A 21,646-nucleotide genomic window follows, 5' to 3' on the forward strand; every position below is an offset into this window, starting at 1 on the left:
GCCACTTCTGCTCTTCTGCTGACCATGGAACTTTGATGTTAATGGAACAGTCTAGAGGGTGGGGTGAAACTCTACAAACAGGAGGAGGAAGTGGGCTAGATGTCTAATTGCTGTTGGTTCTATGCAATCTGTTCTGAAAGCAATACATTTAATAGTGTATAGATTTCAATTTAAACATGCGAGTACAATCAGAAACTACTTATGAAATTATAGACTTAATATAAAAGCAACACAGGCAGAAGAGAATATTTGGTAGTTGTGTTAAGGATTACTTACCTGATTAAAGTTGAAGCGGTGTTTGTAAGGTAGTTTACTGCAAAAGTGTGCTTGGTAAAGCACAAATCTGGTCCTATCACTCCCCTGCTAAGATATCCCAGTGGCTCTCCAAGGATAAGAATCCAACTTAGCATTCGCAACCCCATATGGTAGAGTTTCTCATTCCCCACCCCGCCCTCCCCGGGCTTCTCTTTCTCCAGCTTGCGTTCTGCTACTCTGTAGTCTTAAGAGCTGTCATACAGGCTATTTGAAATTCCTTGAGGGTCCCATTTTCCTCTCATACGTCCTCTATCAGGACACAAACCACAGTCTGTGCAGAGTTGAAAAGGCAATGGGGAGTAATTCTTCTTAATTTGTACACCAAAAATATTGGTGAATGGAATACACAACTCTTCATATCATATCTGATGCTTTCTCGATTGAATCATATGCCCTTGGGGCTATAATCACAATAATCCCATTACTGCTTCACACAGTAATCATGGACACTGAAAAGACTAATATTTACTACTTCTAAGAGATTCCAGGCTCCACATTGCTACAAATAAAACCTTCAAGTCTTTGATCAAAAATACACAAATAGCATTTGAAAGAAAAATCCATCCCTTCTTCATGATAATGGTAAGTAGAAACTTACTACCAGAAAACCATTTTAAAGAACCATTGTTCTTACAAAAGAACAATGGAGCAGTGTACAGAATGAAAAGGCTATTGCTTACATGGCCATAGGTCCAGTAGGAGCTCTGACATCTGTCTGAAACCCCGGAACAGAAACACTCGTCACAACCTTTATGATTATCCTCTTGCAAATTGAAGAAACCGACTTTACAGCGACTGCAGTCCCCACCTTCAACATTCTCCTACAAATAGAAACAGAGATGCTCTTCAAGATAAAGAACTGTTTCTATCTAGTTCCATGAAAGGAAAATATACACTGGATCTTCTTCATTTTACCCCTCAACCATATTTAAAGGATAATGATATTTTTAAAAATCTGCTCAAAAAGCTCTTTATTAAGCTTTCTCCTTTCTAGCCACACTGATGCAAAAGGATATTGGATACCAATCTACTGTCGTAAAAGCTACAGTTTTGATCTTCATGTATGTCAAGAGTGTAGAGTAAACACCATGATAAATACAGCAGTGAGTTACACTGAGGAAAATGGACGCAGTCTGGTTCACCATTCTCTGTTGTTGAAATACTTCCTCTTAGAACACATGATATATGACAAAATTAGAGAATTAAACTCATGGATGTGTAACAGCATGTTGATATTATACAGATGGCAAGATGCTTTCCACATTACATATTAAAAATGCATACACTTGGGGCCAGCATGAGAACCTGACAGGGAGAGAAACTGGAGTAAATGGCCATAGATTTCCTTGATGCAACTAAGCAGAAAAAGAGGAAAGTTTTTTCTTGGTTAATTTTCAGTGTTTTCTTTAATACATTGGTGTAGCCAGTTAATCATATAGTAATAATATGGGAAAAATAAATCTCATGCAGTGACTGCTCTCCAGATTGGTATCATTAATCCTAGTCCCAACATACTGAAAAATTATTTGTTTATAGATGGGCCTATACCGTGGACTCGGGCCAGGGAAAGCTGATTATCTGATGAAAAACTGGGAAGGCTGTAGTCTCTCAATTTAAAGAACAGTTAATCTTAACTAATAACTTCTAAATGAAGGCTCCTTTCTTTCTAGAAACAGATTCTCAGTATTCCCTACACCTGCATTTGCTCCACATTTTTTCTCTTCCTTGAATTCCTTCATCACCTTAATTCTGAAGCTTTCCTTCTCCTTATAGAACTTCTCTCTCAGCTGTGTTCCCATCGTCCTTTGTACATTGCTCTATTATAACCACCAAAAAAAGCATAGCTGTATCTTCTGAGATGTTCTCTCCAGTTATATACCATAATCTATTCAGAGGTAGCAACCTTGTCTTAACCTTTATAGTTCCTAGAAAATACTGGCATTCCTGGTCAACATTGAGCACTAGCTAAACCAAATTTTACTAAGTTTAAATGAATTTCTCTTTTTTTTTTAAAGATTTATTTATTTATTTATTTATTGAGTGAGTGAGTGAGTGAGTGAGTGAGTGAGCACAAGCAGAGTGAGAGAGAAGCAGACTCCCTGCTGAGCAGGGAGCCCGACTGGGGCTTGATCCCAGGACCCCGGGATCATGACCTGAGCCAAAGGCTGCCGTCTGACTGAGCCACCCAGATGCCCCAGTGAACTTCTTGGTGGTTGTGCTTTTCATCCACAGCAAAGTACTATGCATATAGTAGATGTTTAATATATCTATTTTTTGAATAAATCAAGACTGGGCAGAAGATAGGGTTGATAAGATCTGAGAACATAGGAGAAAAAATAGGAGAGAGAACAAGAGTGTGAAAAAAATGGCAAGATTTGTAAGAATAAACAAATAAAGAGGTTCTGCTTATATCTGAGAGAATAATTTATTTGAAATTAACTTTTTGACTCTTAATTTGTATGACCCACGTAAGACCACAATCACTTCTATATTGTGGGGAACCCATACAAAGGGGTGTCTCCTGGCCTGTTTCACATGTCAAATTTTAGCATCCTGATATATATATACAAATTGAATTATTGCCACAGACATTCCTGCTAGTTTTTATTTCTAAGGCAGATTTCAGATATTTTCAGATGATAAATGTCAGGAAAACTAATCAAAACTAATTTCAGACCTATGGTGACAAATAACTCCCCAAAGCCCTGAAGTTGGGAGGATCCTCAGAAGAGTATACAGGCAGAAAAGATGAAACACCTCTATAATTATAGTTTAGCTTATCCCACTGAGGACACAATACAGCTGTTCTGTAGACTGTGCTCTTATGCACTTGGTCTAATCTACTTTTCATTTACTCTAATTTGAAAGTTCATAATACTACTTTTCTGAGATTCAGATTGAGTTCAACAATTTGAAATTTTTAGACATTACATTTTCCTTATCTCTGTTTTAGCCTGGTAATATAACCTTGAAAAAATATGATTAAATGATTTCAATATTCAATTAATTAGTAACCTGAGGCAACACATTTGAGTAGGAATTCTAGGGACTCTAAAGATGGATAGGTCGGGGTGCCTGGGTGGCTCAGTCGTTAAGTGTCTGCCTTCGGCTCAGGTCATGATCCCAGGGTCCTGGGATCGAGTCCCACATCAGGCTCCCTGCTCGGCAGGAAGCCTGCTTCTCGCTCTCCCACTCCCCCGGCTTGTGTTCCTGCTCTCGCTATCTCTCTCTCTCTGTCAAATAAATAAATAAAATCTTTAAAAAAAAAAAAAGATGGATAGGTCAAGGTCTCTGTCTTTAAAAGTCAACATCTAGAGCCAGGTAAAATGATATATTTACAATCCACTATAATGCAAGGTGGAATAGGATCATGAATCTGAAAAATCAATTAAATTATGGGAACACAGAGGAGGAGGGACTAATTGTGCTACAAAGCCTTGAGGAGGCTTTGGGACAGGAGTGGAATTTGACCTAAATTTTGAAACCTGGTTTAAAAATTCAACCTGTTGGACGAGATAAAATGAGAGACCCATGTTAGCAAAGAGATTGGAAACAAGAAATAATTCAAAGAGTGGAAGATTCATTCGTTATTTATTCTTTCAAAACAGACACACTGAGTATTTCCTGTATGCTAGGGTCTGCACTTGGTACTTGGCTTCCAGTGTCTCTGCCCTCACATAATGAACTTTCAAGGTTACTCTGAGATATGGATCTTTTCTCTTAGGAATTGGTAAATCATTACAGGTCATTCAGCAGGAGGTAAACCAAAAGAACTATACTTGATTCACCTAAGTTGGCAGGAACAGGTAAAATGTCAACTAAGAAAGGCAAGACACTGGTACAAAGAACTCTTTCATCACCATATGGTGCAGTAAAGGGTTAATTCAATAGCCTGGGAATGCTCAAACCCTGCATATTCTAAACTGAAAAGACCATCCCTTGACCAGCTCCTGGGAGATAACCTATAAGCCCTTGGAATATTCTGCTTGATAAAAATGTCTTTGTATACCTGGGGCCAGGGGTCACACCAGACAGTTTATGCTAACAATGCCATTTATGGTGAATGCCTAGTTTTGTCTACCTGGGTTCCTGAGTCACAATGTATCAGTTTGATCTCTGGGGGACCTGGAGACTGGTCAGTCATATAAGAGCTTCATACCTAAATGACTGACCTCCCAATAAAAATCCTGAATAGCAAGACTTGGGTGAGTTTCCTTGGTTGGCAATACTTCATAAGTGTTGTCATACGTTGTTGCTGGAGAAATAAATACTTTCTGTATGATTCTGTTGGGAGAGGATAACTGGAAGTTTGCACTTGGTCTCTTCTAGACAATTCCCTATGCACCTTTGTCTTTGCTGATTCTTTCCCCATAATAAACCATTACTTGAGTACAACAAATTTTCAGAATTCTGTGAATCCTTCTCACACACCATGAGTAAACACACTCAACACACTGTGGTAAAGATAATAGGATGTTTATACCTATAAAAACAGGTTACCCAAAGTGATAGCTTTGCTTTGTTTTTTGTGACAATCTTCAAACCAAAACATTTTAGACCTTTTTATAGGTCTTCAAGCTAATCCTATTCTACATCCCCATGCTCACTTCAACCCTCCTCACAAGTAATGATCAATTTCTACAAGATTTTCATAGACCTTACACATGATTGCATAGCATGTCAGCTTCATGCCACAACTTTAAGTTTCTAGACTCCTACTTATTTAGTCCTGTGTCTGCACCATATTTTTTTCTTTAGTGAGTGGTAGCTAGGTTCATTGGATTGAAAAGTGCTTGGTTCTGATTTTTCTCAGGTTCTACAACAGACAAATACTAAGCCAAAACTAAATAGCAAATATGGTGGATATAGCACCAACTTATATATCTGTCTTCATGGCATAACTAAAAGGGCCTTTCGAGGCTGACAGGAGATGAATTGAAGATAAAATCTTTTTAGAACACTAGAACTCTGCTTTCTGGTCATGTCTCAACTTGTAGAGAATTAATTAGTTATAGCCGGTTCTACTTCCTTCCTCCTTTTCCAATCTCCCTTGAGAGTATATCTAAGTAATTTCTTATTTAAGGATTGTGTTTCCAAAGTTTTCTTTCAAATGATATTAGCTTCAAAACAGTGAAAACATCACAGTTTGATATTTAATATATTTTAGAGTGGCACAATTCAAACACAAAGGCATAGTGTTCCAGGACTTATATTGAACCTTTGTAGAGACAAGTTCCCCACCTTCTACTAGATTGCTAACATAGACAATCTTGGCAGCTTGGTTCTCAATTCTTTTTATGGGTTCCAAGGTACATAATTGCTTTTTCAAAACTTCTTTGTGGTTCATCAACAATGCCATACATGAAGCGGCTATGATTATATTCCTGAATCATTTTTGGAAGACCGTTTTGATATGAATTTTTGATTTGCAGATTGAGAGTGAATCTTCTGCTTTATGGGTAAGTTCCTTGAGCAATTTAATTTACTATGCTGTCAGTATCAAATTATTAATAAAATCTATGTTATTTTTCACTATTCCCTTATTTGCTATTATTACTCATTCATCAAATCATAGGTGATATACTATACATAAAGCAATATGCAAGATGCCTGAGGGAATATAAAAATGTTCAGGAGGATTATGGCAAAGGAAGTAAGAGTATGGACAAGTAAGTATACTACAAGGCAGAAGGAAGTCACTGCCCCTAAAGGGTTACTGAGGACATGCTGTGAGTCAGACACCAGATTTCATCTCCAGAGTCCTCCATGCCTCTGCAGGAAAAATAAGACAGAAAAATAAGACAGGTGTCAAAGTAACTGATCCTAAATATCTAATAATGGTGAGTTTGCAAATTCCAGCCCAAATGTTATTTTAGTCATGAGATTTCTCTCTCCTTTAGCTATCATTCTATTACCTCTTTATACTGATCAACTTCAAAAAGAGTTAATATATAATTTAATACAATTTTTAAAAGTTGTTCTGTTTTTTTAAACAAAAGGGGGGGTCTAATTTATTCTCTCTCAGCATTCAAATGGACAGCTCGTCAATCCAGTAATTTTAATATTTTACTTATTTAGAATTCTAATATAATTCAATAGATTTGTTTTTTGTAATTTACAAATTTACTGATTATTTTTACACCTAAGCCCATGAAATAGGTAATTTCTAGAACACTCCCAACTTCCACTCTAGAGATTAATATTCCCTTATATCACCATATTTTCTTAAAACCAAATATTCCACTTTCTTGGTTTCTCAACCATCATTCTAGTGGATTAAAATAATTAAATAGCAACTAATAATAGTCAACCACTTTTCCATGGTAAATAATTAATCTGTGTAACAAATATTTTTATTCTTATATCTGCTGATGATAAACAGTGCCTCTTCACTTTAGACCAGCGCTTCCCAGCCTAGTTTTTATTTTCAAGCCCCTAAGGAGCCAATTTCATTACCTTTTTCTTTTTTTCATAATCATCCTCACCATGAAATCTTCATTCCACAGATATAGTCTGTGTACAGATACACTGTGTGAATATGTTTGCCGTACCGTATATGTAAAATGAAAATGGCATTTTCACTCTTAGAACCAATGTTCACCCCCTTAGGGAGAAATGCATGCTTTAGATACATATTTAGCTGAGTAGGTAAGTAGATATGTTGTGGCCAATCCTACAAAATATTTATAATAACTGCCTTTCTCCTTTGGTAGTCTTTTCCTCTAAAACCAAAGTTGAATTAGAAAAACCTTACTAGGTTCTTTTTTTTTTTTAGTGTTTTTTTATTGTTATGTTAATCCCCATACATTACATCATTAGTTTTAGATGTAGTGTTCCATGATTCATTGTTTGTGCATAACACCCAGTGCTCCATGCAGAACGTGCCCTCTTTAATACCCATCACCAGGCTAACCCATCCTCCCACCCCCCTCCCCTCTAGAACCCTCAGTTTGTTTTTCAGAGTCCATCATCTCTCATGGTTCGTCTACCCCTCAGATTTCCCCCCCTTCATTCTTCCCCTCCTGCTATCTTCTTCTTCTTCTTTTTTTTCTTAACATATATTGCATTATTTGTTTCAGAGGTACAGATCTGAGATTCAACAGTCTTGCACAATTCACAGCGCTTACCAGATACTGTTGGGTTGACACCAATTTTCTTTTTGCTAGCATTTCCTCAGCACAGGCTCTCTCTAGAGAAATAGAGCCACAATCGGTTCCCTGTATCCGTGCTCAGGAAGCTGCCTTCTTATAAATTAGGTACAACTTCAGCCGTACAGGTTTAACTGTGATTGTTAGTCGACTGGGAATTCTATTGACAAAGTTACCCGGAGTATCTCCAGTGACATTTAAGTTATTTTTTGTGATAATTGCTCCAGGAATGTTGCAGTCATGCCTGTTTTTTGGGGCATTTGTAGTCAATTACAGATTTTCCTCTGTTGTGGGCTTCATTCTAATGCATCCAAGTATTAAAAGAAGTTAACAAAAGAGGGATAATCACCTAATTAGCAGTATTTGTTGAGTGCTTACTCTTTAAATACACTGCTCCATGGCTAAATAATAAGCAGTTGGTGGTTAGGAAGAAAGAAGAAAACAGAAGAAAACGAGTCCTCACTTTGCACAACTTCAGCTTTTCATATTAAAAAACTGATTAACATAATATTTCTCAACTGTCGCTGTTGCAAGAGACGAATTCCGGTATGCACTTTTCATGGTCAAAAATTTACATCTGTAATTTAGATTCAGGACCAAATATATAAATTGAATGCCTTTTGTAGAAATACCCAGGGTTTGAGCCTAACAAGTTAATGAGGTGATCATTCCTGTATATAAATGGAAAAAAAAGGGAAATACAAAACCAATAAAAGTCTTAGCACACACCATGAAAATCCTATTAGAGGAAATGAGTGGAAACTTAGCTCTACTTGTAAAAAGAAATATAATTAAACAGAAAAAGTAATTAGTACGTTTTTATGATTATCCCTTATACTTGCAAAAGGCTTCGATGTTATAATTACACCTATTGAGAGTTAGGCAAGAAAGATTTAATATCATCATTTTATAGATTAAGAAATAAGAATCAGCCAATTTCAGTGACTTTCAAATTTTTGCAATTATTTCATTTTCTTTCTTCCTTCTTTTTTATGTATGAGTCACTGCCAGCTTCTTATTGATCGATGAAGAGAAAAAATAACAGAAGTGAGATTGATATTAAGTAGATTGCAAGTTGTGAAAAGATAATAAAGGAACAGACAAAGATGTTACAAGTGATCATGACAGGAGAATGATTTCTATCAGGGAATCTAGGATCCCAGCTTTGCTAAGAAAGTGGAGATGAGCCTTGAAAACTGCCCAGCAAGCTATGGGCCGCAGCTCGGGATGAGGTTTTCCCACTCATCTTAATAGACTCTGGGGGCGCCTGGGTGGCTCAGATGGTTGAGCGTCTGCCTTCAGCTCAGGTCATGATCCCAAAGTCCTGGGATCAAGCCCCATATCGGGCTCCGGGCTCAGCGGGGAGCCTGCTTCTCCCTCTCCCTCTGCCTCTGCCCCTGCTTATGCTCTCTCTCTCTCTCTCTGTATCTCTGTGTCTCAAATGAATAAATAAAATCTTTAAAAACAAGTAAATACATAAATAGACTCTGAAATTCCAAAAAGAGCTTGGTGCCCCCAAGGAATGTAAGCCAGCCTGGAAGACAGGGACCGAAGCTCCAGAACATTCTGGGAGGATAACCCAAGGTCAGATCACATAAGCTTGTAGGCCAGTAAGGACCTAATGGAAAGTGCAGTAAAAAACCCAAAGCAAAGCACAATGAAAATACACACTTTGATTTCTAATCTTTTACTTCACTATTTATCTTTCTATTAAAGACTTTGATAAAATAAAAGCACATGTTCCAACCTAGATCAAGGTCAGTTTATATTATGTATCAGAGTCTGCAATCCAATGGCTTTTGAATGGATAACATGACACCAAACTTCAAAAGAGCCGATTTCTAGCATGTGGTACTTAAAATAAATACCAAGAGTCTGAACAGCATTTACATTCAACTGACTTATACATCTGAGAATGTTTGCCTCTTGTAATTCACAAGAAGATAGAGGAATTTCAAAAATTTTAATAATGCATAAAAATTAGTAAGTATTTTCATGTCTTGAGCTAGCGCTGTTTTCATATTTTGAAATATAATGAGGATGATGTTCATTAATATCATTGTCTAAACAAGGATATAACAGAAAATTTATGTGTAAAATTGATAGTAGTTGATACATATTAATTTCATTTACCTCTTTTCAAATCAGGAATTTTTTTTCCTTTGATTAAAGAAATTTTAAATTAGGAATTATTTTAAAGCACCAGAAAAGTACATATGACAATTATCCATTATCCATAACCTAGAGGTTGAAAAATATTAACATTTTTCCATGTGTGCCTCAGATATATTTTTAAAGGAATATTTAGGCACATTTGAATCTCACTTCACTTCTATCGTAGTCCTTTCCCTTTTCTCTAGAGTTTACTCCTCTGAAATACACATATCAGTGTATTTAAAAATTTTTAATTTATATATGTGTGTGTGCACACAATATAAAACTGTTTTATGTCTTACAACTTCACACAAATGAAAGCATGATGACACTGGTTTTCCTCACCTCACCTGAAGTTTCTGAAATTTATCAATGCTGAAACATGAGGACCTATTTCATTCACTGGAACTGTTTCTTGTGTCAAATTTTATGAAAATATTGCACTTCATTTTTCTTACTGATTTACGGATATTTCAACTTTTTTCTAATTTTTATCATAACAAGTAGGTATATGGTGAACATCTTTGCTTCTTTCTACACATTGTACAAGTTTCTTTAGTGTGAATATCTAGACGTGGAGTTACTGACTGACAGGACTTCATTATCTTAATGATACCAGATACCCTACTGTCCTCCTAAGCTTGTAGTACTAATTTACCCAAATGACAGCAGCAGTAAACATTTCCATTTCTCCAGGTTTTCACCAGGATTTGATATTATTCTCTATTTCCCCATTTAAAATTTTATCTTACGTTCTTCAATAATCTTCTTAAAAAGTATCTCCATTTAAAAATACTTATTTCTAGGTATCATATAGTTTTTGTTGCTATTCTAAATATTTTCATTACATTTTTTAATTGGTTATCACTGATGTATAGAAATTCCATTGCTTTTTTTTTTTTTTTTTTTTTTAAAGATTTTATTTATTTATTTGAGAGAGAATGAGAGAGCATGAGAGGGGGAGGGTCAGAGGGAGAAGCAGACTCCCTGCCGAGCAGGGAGCCCGATGCGGGACTCGATCCCGGGACTCCAGGATCATGACCTGAGCCGAAGGCAGTCGCTTAACCAACTGAGCCACCCAGGCGCCCCGAAATTCCATTGCTTTTTATAGACTGATTCTTACATTCTTCAAGCCAGTGGGACTCTCTCCTGGTTTCAATATGTTTCTTGCTAATATACATCATCGAGTAGTGTTTTCAATGCACTTGGACTGAGAATGGTCAACACACACAGTAATCTGATATTTGTCTCTTGTACATATGATATATATTTGTCTCTAGTACATATGATATATACAATAAAAATATAACTAATACATTTAACACTCTTTCAATCTTAACTTGTGGGCAAGTTTTCTACTAGGAGATTTGGTGGTGGATTTCTTTTTTATCTTCTTCAAATGGAAAATATTGAATTTTCTTTAATTCTTGACAATTCTTCTCTCCATCATTTTTGGATATTCTTTCTCACCTATTTCATCTAGTCTCTTTTTTGGCGACTCCTGCTACTTATGTTGCATTTTATCCTTCTATGAGCCGCACCACTTAGCATCTCATATTTTTCATTTCTTTACCTCCCTGTGTCAATTTATAGGTAATTTCCTCAGGTCTGCATTTCTAATTCTCTCTTAAGCAGCTTCTAATATTTTTCTCAGCCCATTCACTGAATTTTAAATTTCAACTAAATTTTAAATTTCAACTCTATATAATTTTTATTTCTAGAGGTAAATGATATTGACTGCTTTTCCAAAGCTGCTTGTTTATTTTAATATAGGGCCCTATTTTGTACTGTTTTTCCTATTTTTTATTCTTTTATCTTCAAATCATATTTTTATGATTATACATTTTTCACATATTTTTCTGATTCATATGATAAAAATATATACTTTTATGTTTATACAAATTATTTCAGACTATCTATTCTTCTAGGCCTTAGTGTACAAACATTCTGACTTTTGTGGCTTCTGATTTCATTTTGTAGTTATTTTCCTTTTGTGCAGTGTACTGCTTTATGGTGAGCTTATCATCAGGTGAGGCAAGTAAGTGGGAATGCCACTTGCCTGACTTGTTGAAGAATTCTAACATAAAGGGAGAATAAAACTGACCCCGTTCCCATGTGGTGCACAGGTTTGGGTGTTTGCTTCCTCACTGCACACTAATTTTTCTCCACCTAGAGCCCCAAAGGAGAAAGAAAGATACCGTTGCCCCCGCCAGCTTGCAGGTGGAATTTTCTAGTGCCTGTTTCACTGTCAGGGGACAATTCTAGAGTCTAAGTGAAAACTAAGTGAACTTAGTTTTAATTTCCCTCCATGAGCCCAAACCCTACTGTCAAGTCCTAGAGAGGCCATTGAAACTCCCAACTTTAACCCACATTTTTGGATTAAGACCAGCCTCCCATCCCCCACCCTATGACCTTTGTTGTTCAGCTTTGCTTAGGCTTATGCTTATTAACTTATATTTCCCTCTTGGGTCTGACATCTAGAAATTTCCCTCTCTTTCCTGAATCAACATGATTACAAATTTATTTACTTTGTTTCATCCAGCATATTTGTACTTGAAGTGGCAGAAATGGTGCCCATTTTTCTCAGTACGATATCTTACCAGAATGTTAGCCATTTAAAATTTACAATACAAATATACTGAAACCCAAGACTTCATAACCAAGTGCTTTCTTAAAGTGTCTACATACGTCGTAAAGACAATATTTCTTCCTACTGAAAATCATAAAAAAAAAATTACATGGTATAGTGCAATCAAATAAATGTGTACATGTTTTCTGGATAATATGCATTTTGGAAATGAGCATTTATATTGATATCATTTTATTTGAATTTAAGTCTCCGGTATCTTAGCTGCTCAATGAAGTATTGCTTGTTAAATACCATTTAGATCGATCCATATTGTTTCAAAAAACTAGTGGACACACCTATGTCTAATGTTTTTGTAAAACAGAATGACCCACTACATTTCTCTCTACATTAATAAACATCTGTTCAGTATTTAAATTGTATGCATATTTTGTTGGAACACTGGGTATTTATTATTCTTTTAAACAAGAGACTATAGGTACTTAATTATAGTACATTACATGCATGCATATTATAATTCACTTGCTGTATGCATATAATTAGTGATTTTTAAAATTATGTTTATGTCTATTGAAATCTGTTTTCTGCAAGTTTTTATCCTAAAAAAAAAAATTTAGTTTTGTCTAAGAGGTTATAGTCATCTATTTAAAATATCACACAGTTGAAGGGCAACTCTTTTAATGACGCTACTTATTCTTTTATGATTTCTTAATTGCTGCTTTGTGTTTTAATTGTCTGTGTAGAGCTTCAAGTGTCTTTGTAAGAGGTATGTTTCTTAACTAGGATGGTAACGGCTCGGTACAAGACAGAGGCAGGCAGAGATCTGGCACGGGGCAGGCAGTGGCTCAAGGAGCTTTCACTCAGAGTCCTGCTAGTGGCTCTAGCTCTCTTGTTCTAGCCTTTCTCTCTATATTTACCAAAGAAAGGAAAAAATGAGGCCTGCATCCCTCACTCACTCGTTACCCTTTCCTTGCAAATACCAGACATCTCCAGTGTATGAACAGTAGGTATATAAAAACATTCCTTTTCTTTTTTCCAGTTTGATTTCCTGTATTCTAGACACTCGGGAGATTTCTCTTCATTTTAAGTTCAGCTTTGCCCGTCCTTTATTTGAACAAGTGATAAAAGAGATTTCCGGGGAGTTTTGTAAAAGAAATAAAATCCACAAAAGCTACATTTTGGTAAATATTAGAGAAGATGAACTAAGCCTGTAGGATTGTCCAAAAAGACACGCAGGATGAAGAGCAGAGGTTAGGGTCCTTAAACAAGCGACCACCCACAGACGGCGACACAGTCTTGGTCTGCGCTGTGGCAATTTGTCATTTCAAAGAATATTGGAATAAAATGTACTATATCTAGGAAATTTACTATGTTCCAGTACATGAAAACTTTTACTATAGATTATGGACTTTCTGCCAGTTTACACAGACAAAAGTTGTATAGTTTCAGTAGTCAAAAAAAGCACCTAAATGACCCATGATATAACATAAGCCTATTATGTAACTATTATAATATTTAGCTTCTTATGTCAGACATTCTTGTCCCAATAAATATACACATCACATTAATACTAATATTTACTTCTTGTGTTATATTGTAATGCTTGTATGCACATACACACATAACAAATGGAAGCATATAATTTACAGCTTCTTGGATAAGATTAATGATTTAATAAAGGTTCTTAATAAGGTTCCACCCATGATTGAGAACAAAGAAAAAAAATAAGTAACATTCATTTTTATATCAGTACGGCATTCTAACTTTTTCAATGATTGTTCATCCTCTCGACTAATGTCGATAATAACACTGCTCAATCCCAACGTTTTGGAACTGATTGGTACAGTTAAAGGAAATCAGTTCTATCGTTTTAGACTTGGACATGCCTCTGTTTCCTCTGTGTGTACAAGCTGCGGTTGTAACGCATCCCTCTGCGTCAACGTGATGAGCTATTAGCTGAGTAGGTACAACAGAGAATGTCGTATTTCTGAAAGTACTCTTAGGGGGAAAAATTGAGGCTTTAATCAATTCCCCTGGGGCTTCTTACATTTTCGGTAATAAAACAGAAGAATCAGAAGGTAGATTTTCAGACAATCTGGGTCTAAACTTCAGGAGATTATTTAAAACGCCAGAATGTAACCCTCGGCAGAATTACTTTCAGAGTTAGATACAAAGCTACGGTAGGTTTGAGCGTATAATCGTTTTACATGGTTGCTCTTTGTAATGCTGTTTTTCAATTCACAGGCTAGCTGGGTAATGGGGGAAAGGTGTTTTTGCTATAAAGTGACACCTCGGGTGCCTGGGTGGCTCAGTCGGTTAAGCGACTGCCTTCGGCTCAGGTCATGATCCTGGAGTCCCGGGATCGAGTCCCGCATCGGGCTCCCCGCTTGGCAGGGAGTCTGCTCCTCCCTCTGACCCTCCCCCCTCTCATGCTCTCTCTCTCTCATTCTCTCTCTCTCAAATAAATAAATAAATGTTAAAAAAAAAAAAAAGTAACACCTCTTCTTAGGGTGACCGGTCCTTCTTGAGTTGGTAGGTTTTTAGACAAATGGTGGATGTATGGCAGCCGCCAACCTGGTTGTAGAGGCACATAGAGGAGGACCACAAGGAGAATAGATGGTGGATATTTACAGGAGAAATTGTTACAATTGGCTTACTGTCAACAGACAGAACAGAACAGAGAAGCCAAGGAAAAGGACCTTCTGTCTTGACAGCCAGCTTTACCGGCATACACAACACACCTTGCAGTTGCAGGGTCCAAAACAAGGGTCCTCATTTGTGCTCCCCGCACCACTGCAGTTGCACGGCTTACAGTGTGGGTAGCCAGCGTAGCCCCGGGCACAGCGGTCACAGCTCACGCCTCTGAAGCCAGGTCTGCAATGACAGGACCCAGGTGCCAGACCTAAGGGAAGACGAGCCACACATCGACAAGTGAAAAACACACACACACTTCAGTTCCTAAGGCTTTAGTGATAAGAACATTCAAAATTCTATTTTGACACAAAAACGAATTCACGAATATCGATAAAAAAGAGTTAAAACCAAAGGGTATAAGGTTTAATTAGAAGCTGGCTACGAGTCGGTAACACAGCATCTCTTACATATCTTTAAAATATGATTAACATAACATAATAATAAAAAATAAAATAGATTTGAATTAAATAAAAAAAATAAAAATACTAAGAATGAACAAAAGAAAGATAAAAGTCTCGAAGCATCTACCAAATCTAAGACTACAGAAGAACTGCCACAATGATCAAGGACTCATCTCCATAACTGACTGACATTCAAAGAATAAGCAGTGACCTGTGATACCTGTTGCTTCATAACTCAGACTATGATGAGATGGAAAAAGTGCCTGGCAAGTAAAAATATACTGCTTAAACCCCAAATTAAACAACAATCATCAAAGTATGACATCACTGAGTACAAGAACAACAAAAAGACTGAGAGTTCGTGGGGATAGATATTTTGAGGACAAGACATAGAGGGAAATGAAAGCAATTTAAATTTACTTTTTCTTTTTAAATAGAGAAATGCAAAAGACAATTTTAATTCTCCTTGTTTAGAAAAATGGAAAATGCAGATGAATAAATACAAGTTACTGACTTTCAAAATCTGGAAAAGTATGAGAGCAAATCAGTAAAATATAGCCCACTCAGAAAAGGAAAGGAGGGGAGAAAGAAGCAAAGGAACATTACAGGGGGAAAGCACACAGCAGAATGACTGTCCAACCCATATGCTAATCATATGTAAATGAGTTCACTATCTTACTGCTCCCATTAAAACTATGTACGTGTAATGTTCAGAAGAGATAGGCAAAATAAGAAATATTAAAAAAAAAGAATGTAAATCTACATTAAGAGAGCATATAGAGTTGTAATATTAGTAATGGCCGAAGTAGAATCCAATGAAAATAGATTCATTAGGGGGCTCCCGGGTGGCTCAGTTGGTTAATTGCCTTCAACTGGGATCATGATCCCAGGGTCCTGGGATTGAGCCCCACTGCAGGCTCCCTGCTCAGCGGGGCATCTGCTTCTCCTTCTCCCTCTGCCCCTCTCCCCGCTAATCCCCCGCTAGTGCTCTCTCTCTCAAATAAATAAATATAATCTTAAAAAAAAAAATAGATTCATTAGGACAAGCCCTCATTTTACATTGATGACAATACAATAAAAAACATGACCTAAGTTATTATATTTATACTCCATAGAAGCACTAATTTTAAGTACAAAAATATATAGACAACAAAAGATTTGGGGGCTCAAAAAGAAACTGGCCAAAAATCAGTGGCTGAGAATGACAGTAACCTACTCACTTCAAATATTTGTTGACGAATTAGAAAAAAAAGACATAGAAAAACGTGAATCATCTACTATTGTTGAATTACACATTATATTGTATATACCTACCTATTGCAGCTCATCATTAATCTACAAAAATGTTCAATTTCTCAAAGCAGAAATGATCCAAGTCTTGTTTTAACATAAATTACTACTTCTATATTTGTAACAAATGTCATGATAAATTAGGATTGAAATAATTTGAAATATCAAACATTATAATAGAATATTTTGCAAAATTCCACCACTCTAAAAATGAATAAATATTTCTCCTTTTAACTCGAGTGAAAGAGAAATCAAGACTTTAATTGTGATTAAATAGTTTTCTAAGTAGAATATAACAGCAGTGAGAAAGGAACTTAACAATGTTTATGGAAAAAAAAACGGTAGCCACTTTCAAGCTTAAATACATTAAAAAATGTAAATAAGTTAAAATTTAGCTCATGTAATTATAAAAAAAAAAAAGAGAAAAACCAAATGAACACCACAGGAAAGAAGAAGATTTGAAAAATAAACAGAAAGAAAATAAGGCAAAAGAGAACTTTAAAGATAATCAAAGATATCAAAAGAGGACAAATGATCAAAGATCACCACAAAAATGTTTTAGTAGCAATTAGTTTTTACAGTGTTTTCAATGTTTGAAACTCTTATGGAGCATCTAAAACGTGGAGAACTATGTAATTTAGTTTATGAAGCTAGTAAAAACTTGGTATCAAAATCTAACAAAGATAACCCTAAATAAACATAATAAGAGCTAACAATTAAATAGCACTTATTTTATGCTAGGCATTATGCTTGGCACTACATATGACACATGGGTTAATTCAGTTAATACTCAAAACCTCAAAATGAGGTAAACACTATTATGTTTTCCATTTTACAGATGAGGAAACTAAGGCACAGAGAAATTAATTTGTTTGCCAAGATAGCACAGCTAGCAGATGTCATAGCCAAAACCAATTTAACATATTAATTCAGAGGAGCAAATCCTAAATAAAATAAACACCAAACTGAATCCTAAAGTACATTAAAAGGCTCTTACGTGATGACCAAGAAGATTTTATTCTGGTAATTTAAATATTGTTTCATATTAATAAATTCATTTTTAACATATTCATAAGTCAAATGAAAAAGAAACCTGATAATTTCTTTTTTTTTTTTTTTTAAAGATTTTATTTATTTATTTGACAGAGAAAGACACAGCGAGAGAGGGAACACAAACGGGGAGTGGGAGAGGGAGAAGCAGACTCCCTGCCGAGCAGGGAGCCCGATGCGGGACTCGATCCCGGGACTCCAGGATCATGACCTGAGCCGAAGGCAGTCGCTTAACCAACTGAGCCACCCAGGCGCCCCGAAACCTGATAATTTCAATAAAGGTTGAAAAAGCATTCCAAAAAATTAACATTTACTTCTCATGTTAAAATCTCCAGACATTGAGACTAAGTGTAGATGTATTCCATACAATGACCATGTCTTTTTTTTTATTATGTTATGTTAATCACCATACATTACATCATTAGTTTTTGATGTAGTGTTCCATGATTCATGGTTTGCACATAACACCCAATGCTTAATATCGTGTATGTTGTAACATTGTAATATTGCAAACTAGATGTCCAAAGACCCCCTCTTGGTCAGAACATTTGACAACACAGAATAAAGTTAGAGACAGATAGACAGACAGACAGACAGAATGACTGTGCTGGTTTAAAATAAGGAAACTCCTTGAAGATCAGAAACTACAAAATTAAAAAAAGAGAGAGAAAGGGAAGAGATTCTAAAGAAATAAGCTAGCCCTTAACCAGTATCTTTCCTGGAGTTGACTGACTCTGATTAACTAGACTAGAGCCCTGAGCATGGCTTTATGGAACAAAAGACAAATTCTAGGTACTACTCAAGTCAGGAGATCGTATCAGAGATTATATAAACCCAAGGATCCTGAAAGGATAAACTAGGACATTTACACAAACGTGCACACACATACACACACACACAAATCATGGAACACACAAGAAAATAAGGCCCCAGTGAATAAGTTAGCAGAAAAACCAACCCCCAGCATTAGGTTCAGATAGGTAACAGAGAATGTTACTAAGAGATACAGAATATAAAATAAATATACTTAATATGCTTAATGAAAAAAATTGTATTAAATATAGATCAATTTAAAAGAGACTACTGAAAAAACAAAATACAGCTAGAAACTCTCTTTATAAAATATACCAAATAAATTCCATACCGATTAAGGAACTAAGTATCAAAAAGTGAAATAATAAAAATTAAGAAAATGAATACATTTGTCTGATCTTGGGATAGATGAGAGTTTTAGAATTCTAAAGGCATATCAGAAATTCAATTAAAATATTAAAATATAATAATCTTGACATAATACCTTATTATAGCTAAAGAAGTTTTCTAAGTTGTAATAGGTGATTATATAAAAAATTTTAAAGTTTCATATATAAAAAAAATCTTAATAATAGCGAGACACCAAATCTGTTTACGTTTATAACAAATTTAACATACGGTTGTTGTTTTTAATATTTAAAGAGCTCTTACAAATCTATGAGGGAAAATCCACCTTATACCAAAAGTAACCAGTTTTCTGGTAATCAAGTTAATGCCATAAAATACCATTTCCCACTATCTGGTTACTCATACTAAGAACTCCAAAGCATTAGACTACAACTTAGACTCTCCTAAAAAATCATCAAGCTAAACATGAAGATAAAAATGTATCATGGGAATGTGTCTAATTTTGTAACCCAGGTCTATATTGAATAATATATAATTATAATATTATAAACTTTGATTATTGCATTTCAATTTTAAAATTAGAAGAATTAATTAGGTCTCAAATTAAGTATAACTGTATGATCTTGTTTGGGGGGAATCACTGATTTTTATTTTTTGTTGCATTTGGTTTTTCCAGTTTTATTGACAAATAATTGACATGTCATTGTATAAGTTTAAGATGTACAATGTTTTGACTTGATAGACTTATATTTTGTGAAATGATTACTACAGTAGTGTTAGTTAACACTGCCATCACCTCACATAATTTCATTTTCTGGTGAGAACAGTTAAGATCTATGCTCTTAGCAACTTTCGAGTATGTAATACAGTACTGTTAACTATAATCCCCATGATGTATATTAAATCCCTGGATCTCATTAGTCTTATAACTGGAAGTTTGTGTCCTTTGACCGGCATCTCCCCATTCCCCCCACCTCCCAGTCCCTGGCAACCTCCATTCTGTTCTGTTTTGTTTTGTTTTGTTTTTTTCAATATGTTCAGCTTTTTTAGATTCCACACATAAGTGATATCATACAGTTATTGTCTTTCTCTGTCTCACTTATTTCACTTAGCATAATGCCCTCAAGGTCTGTTCACATTGTCACATAATGGCAGGATTTTCTTCTTTCCCATGGTTGAATAATATTCGATGATATGTATGACATATATATTTATGTGTGTATGTATATCTATATACCTATATATAGATGAACTTTGAAAAGATAAAGATGCAACTGACAGATATGCCAAGTGAGTTGGAAGATCAGTGGGGAGTATAGGGACTTACACATAGTAGGAACCTCAAAAGAGGAGTCTAAATTTAATGGCTCATAAAATAATGACTTGAACTTTTTATTTAACATGATAAAGATACCATACATAAGAAAAATGTCTGAATAGTGGAGAGAAGGAAGGAAGCAGTGTGAATGAAAACATTTCTTTGTCTTTTAAGATGGAGAGTCAGTAGGCAATATTTAATGGTGATGAAAGTACTAAGAATACTATTTAGATATTGTCTGGAAGATAAGTTTTTTCCAGAACTTGATAGAAGAAAAGGCTCAGTGTGATAAAATTTGGAAATGAGATTGGGGATTGAATAAGTTGAAGAGGATACTATTGCTATTTATTTTATTCTCTTCCCAGGTGTTAAAATTTTACTTTCACTATGTATGGTTTTCATAATAATTGAAAAATATTTATACACAAATATCTTCACTCAAGCACTGGTTACAATAAACAAAATTAGAAACAATCTTAATAGCTATATAAAGTTGAGTGGGTAAATAAATTATGGTGTATCCACATAATGATATACTATTCAGGTACTAAAACCAGATTTCAGAGAAACTCTCAACAGTTTGGGGAAAAACTCATTATGTGAAGTTAACACAAACATGTTAATAAGAGTATTTATGATGAATTACCACTGCATTGTATGCTTATTTTTCTACTTTTCAATATTTTATCACTTTTTCAAAAATAATACACTTTAAAAAGTACAAAAATAAAAAGTACAGAAAAAAGTTAAATGACATTACTGAAAATAACATGATTTAGTTGTTACTACAAAAAGATAAGGAGCCATAAAATGAAAAATGACCTCAGTAATTCACCATTTGAGATTTAAAATAATCAGAGTTTTAATTTTTTAAGATTTCAGACTGTAGGGTTTACCTTGATAATCTTACAGTTTTATAAAGAAACCAGGTAAGCTACACTGTGCCAAAGAAACATTGCCAGTGTTTTAACTTGAGAGCAATGGGAGAAAAAACCCTATATTGTAGCCATGATTTATTTTCGTCTTTCCTAAGAGAAGAATCCACTCTTAGCAGTATAAAGAAACTGTTTCAGATACGTCCTAATGTTCTACTTAATTGTGGCAAGCAACTCTCCTAGAAGTCGCTCTTCAACATTTTACATCAAGGAGTTATTTTGGCATTTGATTCTTCAATGTTTGGAGTTCATCACAAATTTCAATCCTCAAAGAAAGTATTTGGCTTAAATTTCTGTCAGCCTCTTTCCCTTCATTAACTCATGACTACTATCTATTTTTAGTCCTTTATGTACAGTTTTGCTTTCCGTACTATTGACTACATCTCGGTGTGTGATGTCTGTTCTCACCTCCCATGCAGCACACACATCCCTCAGTGAATGCTGTCTTTTCAGGCCTGAAACCACAGAAACTACAAAAAACAATTCAATAAATAACAAGACATTAAAAAATTATATACATCACAGATTTCTGATTGACCAGAAGATAGATGTGCATAGATATGTAAATATGTATATATGAATATACATATATA

At 35.2% G+C, this 21,646-nt stretch overlaps 1 protein-coding gene across 1 annotated transcript in view; it reads right to left on the reverse strand.

Annotated features, from left to right (window-relative positions):
• LAMA2 (laminin subunit alpha 2) overlaps positions 1-21,646 on the reverse strand; it is a 472,574-nt gene that overhangs the window by 325,187 nt on the left and 125,741 nt on the right. Inside the window, exons 10-11 of the mRNA XM_044917544.1 lie at positions 14,946-15,106; positions 996-1,136 (exon numbers count right to left, since the gene is read on the reverse strand). Coding sequence (XP_044773479.1) covers positions 996-1,136; positions 14,946-15,106 — 302 coding nt within the window. The remainder of the gene's footprint in view (positions 1-995; positions 1,137-14,945; positions 15,107-21,646) is intronic.

The sequence above is a fragment of the Neomonachus schauinslandi genome, chromosome 8 (genome assembly GCF_002201575.2).
Source record: "Neomonachus schauinslandi chromosome 8, ASM220157v2, whole genome shotgun sequence".
Classification (NCBI taxonomy): Eukaryota; Metazoa; Chordata; class Mammalia; order Carnivora; family Phocidae; genus Neomonachus; species Neomonachus schauinslandi.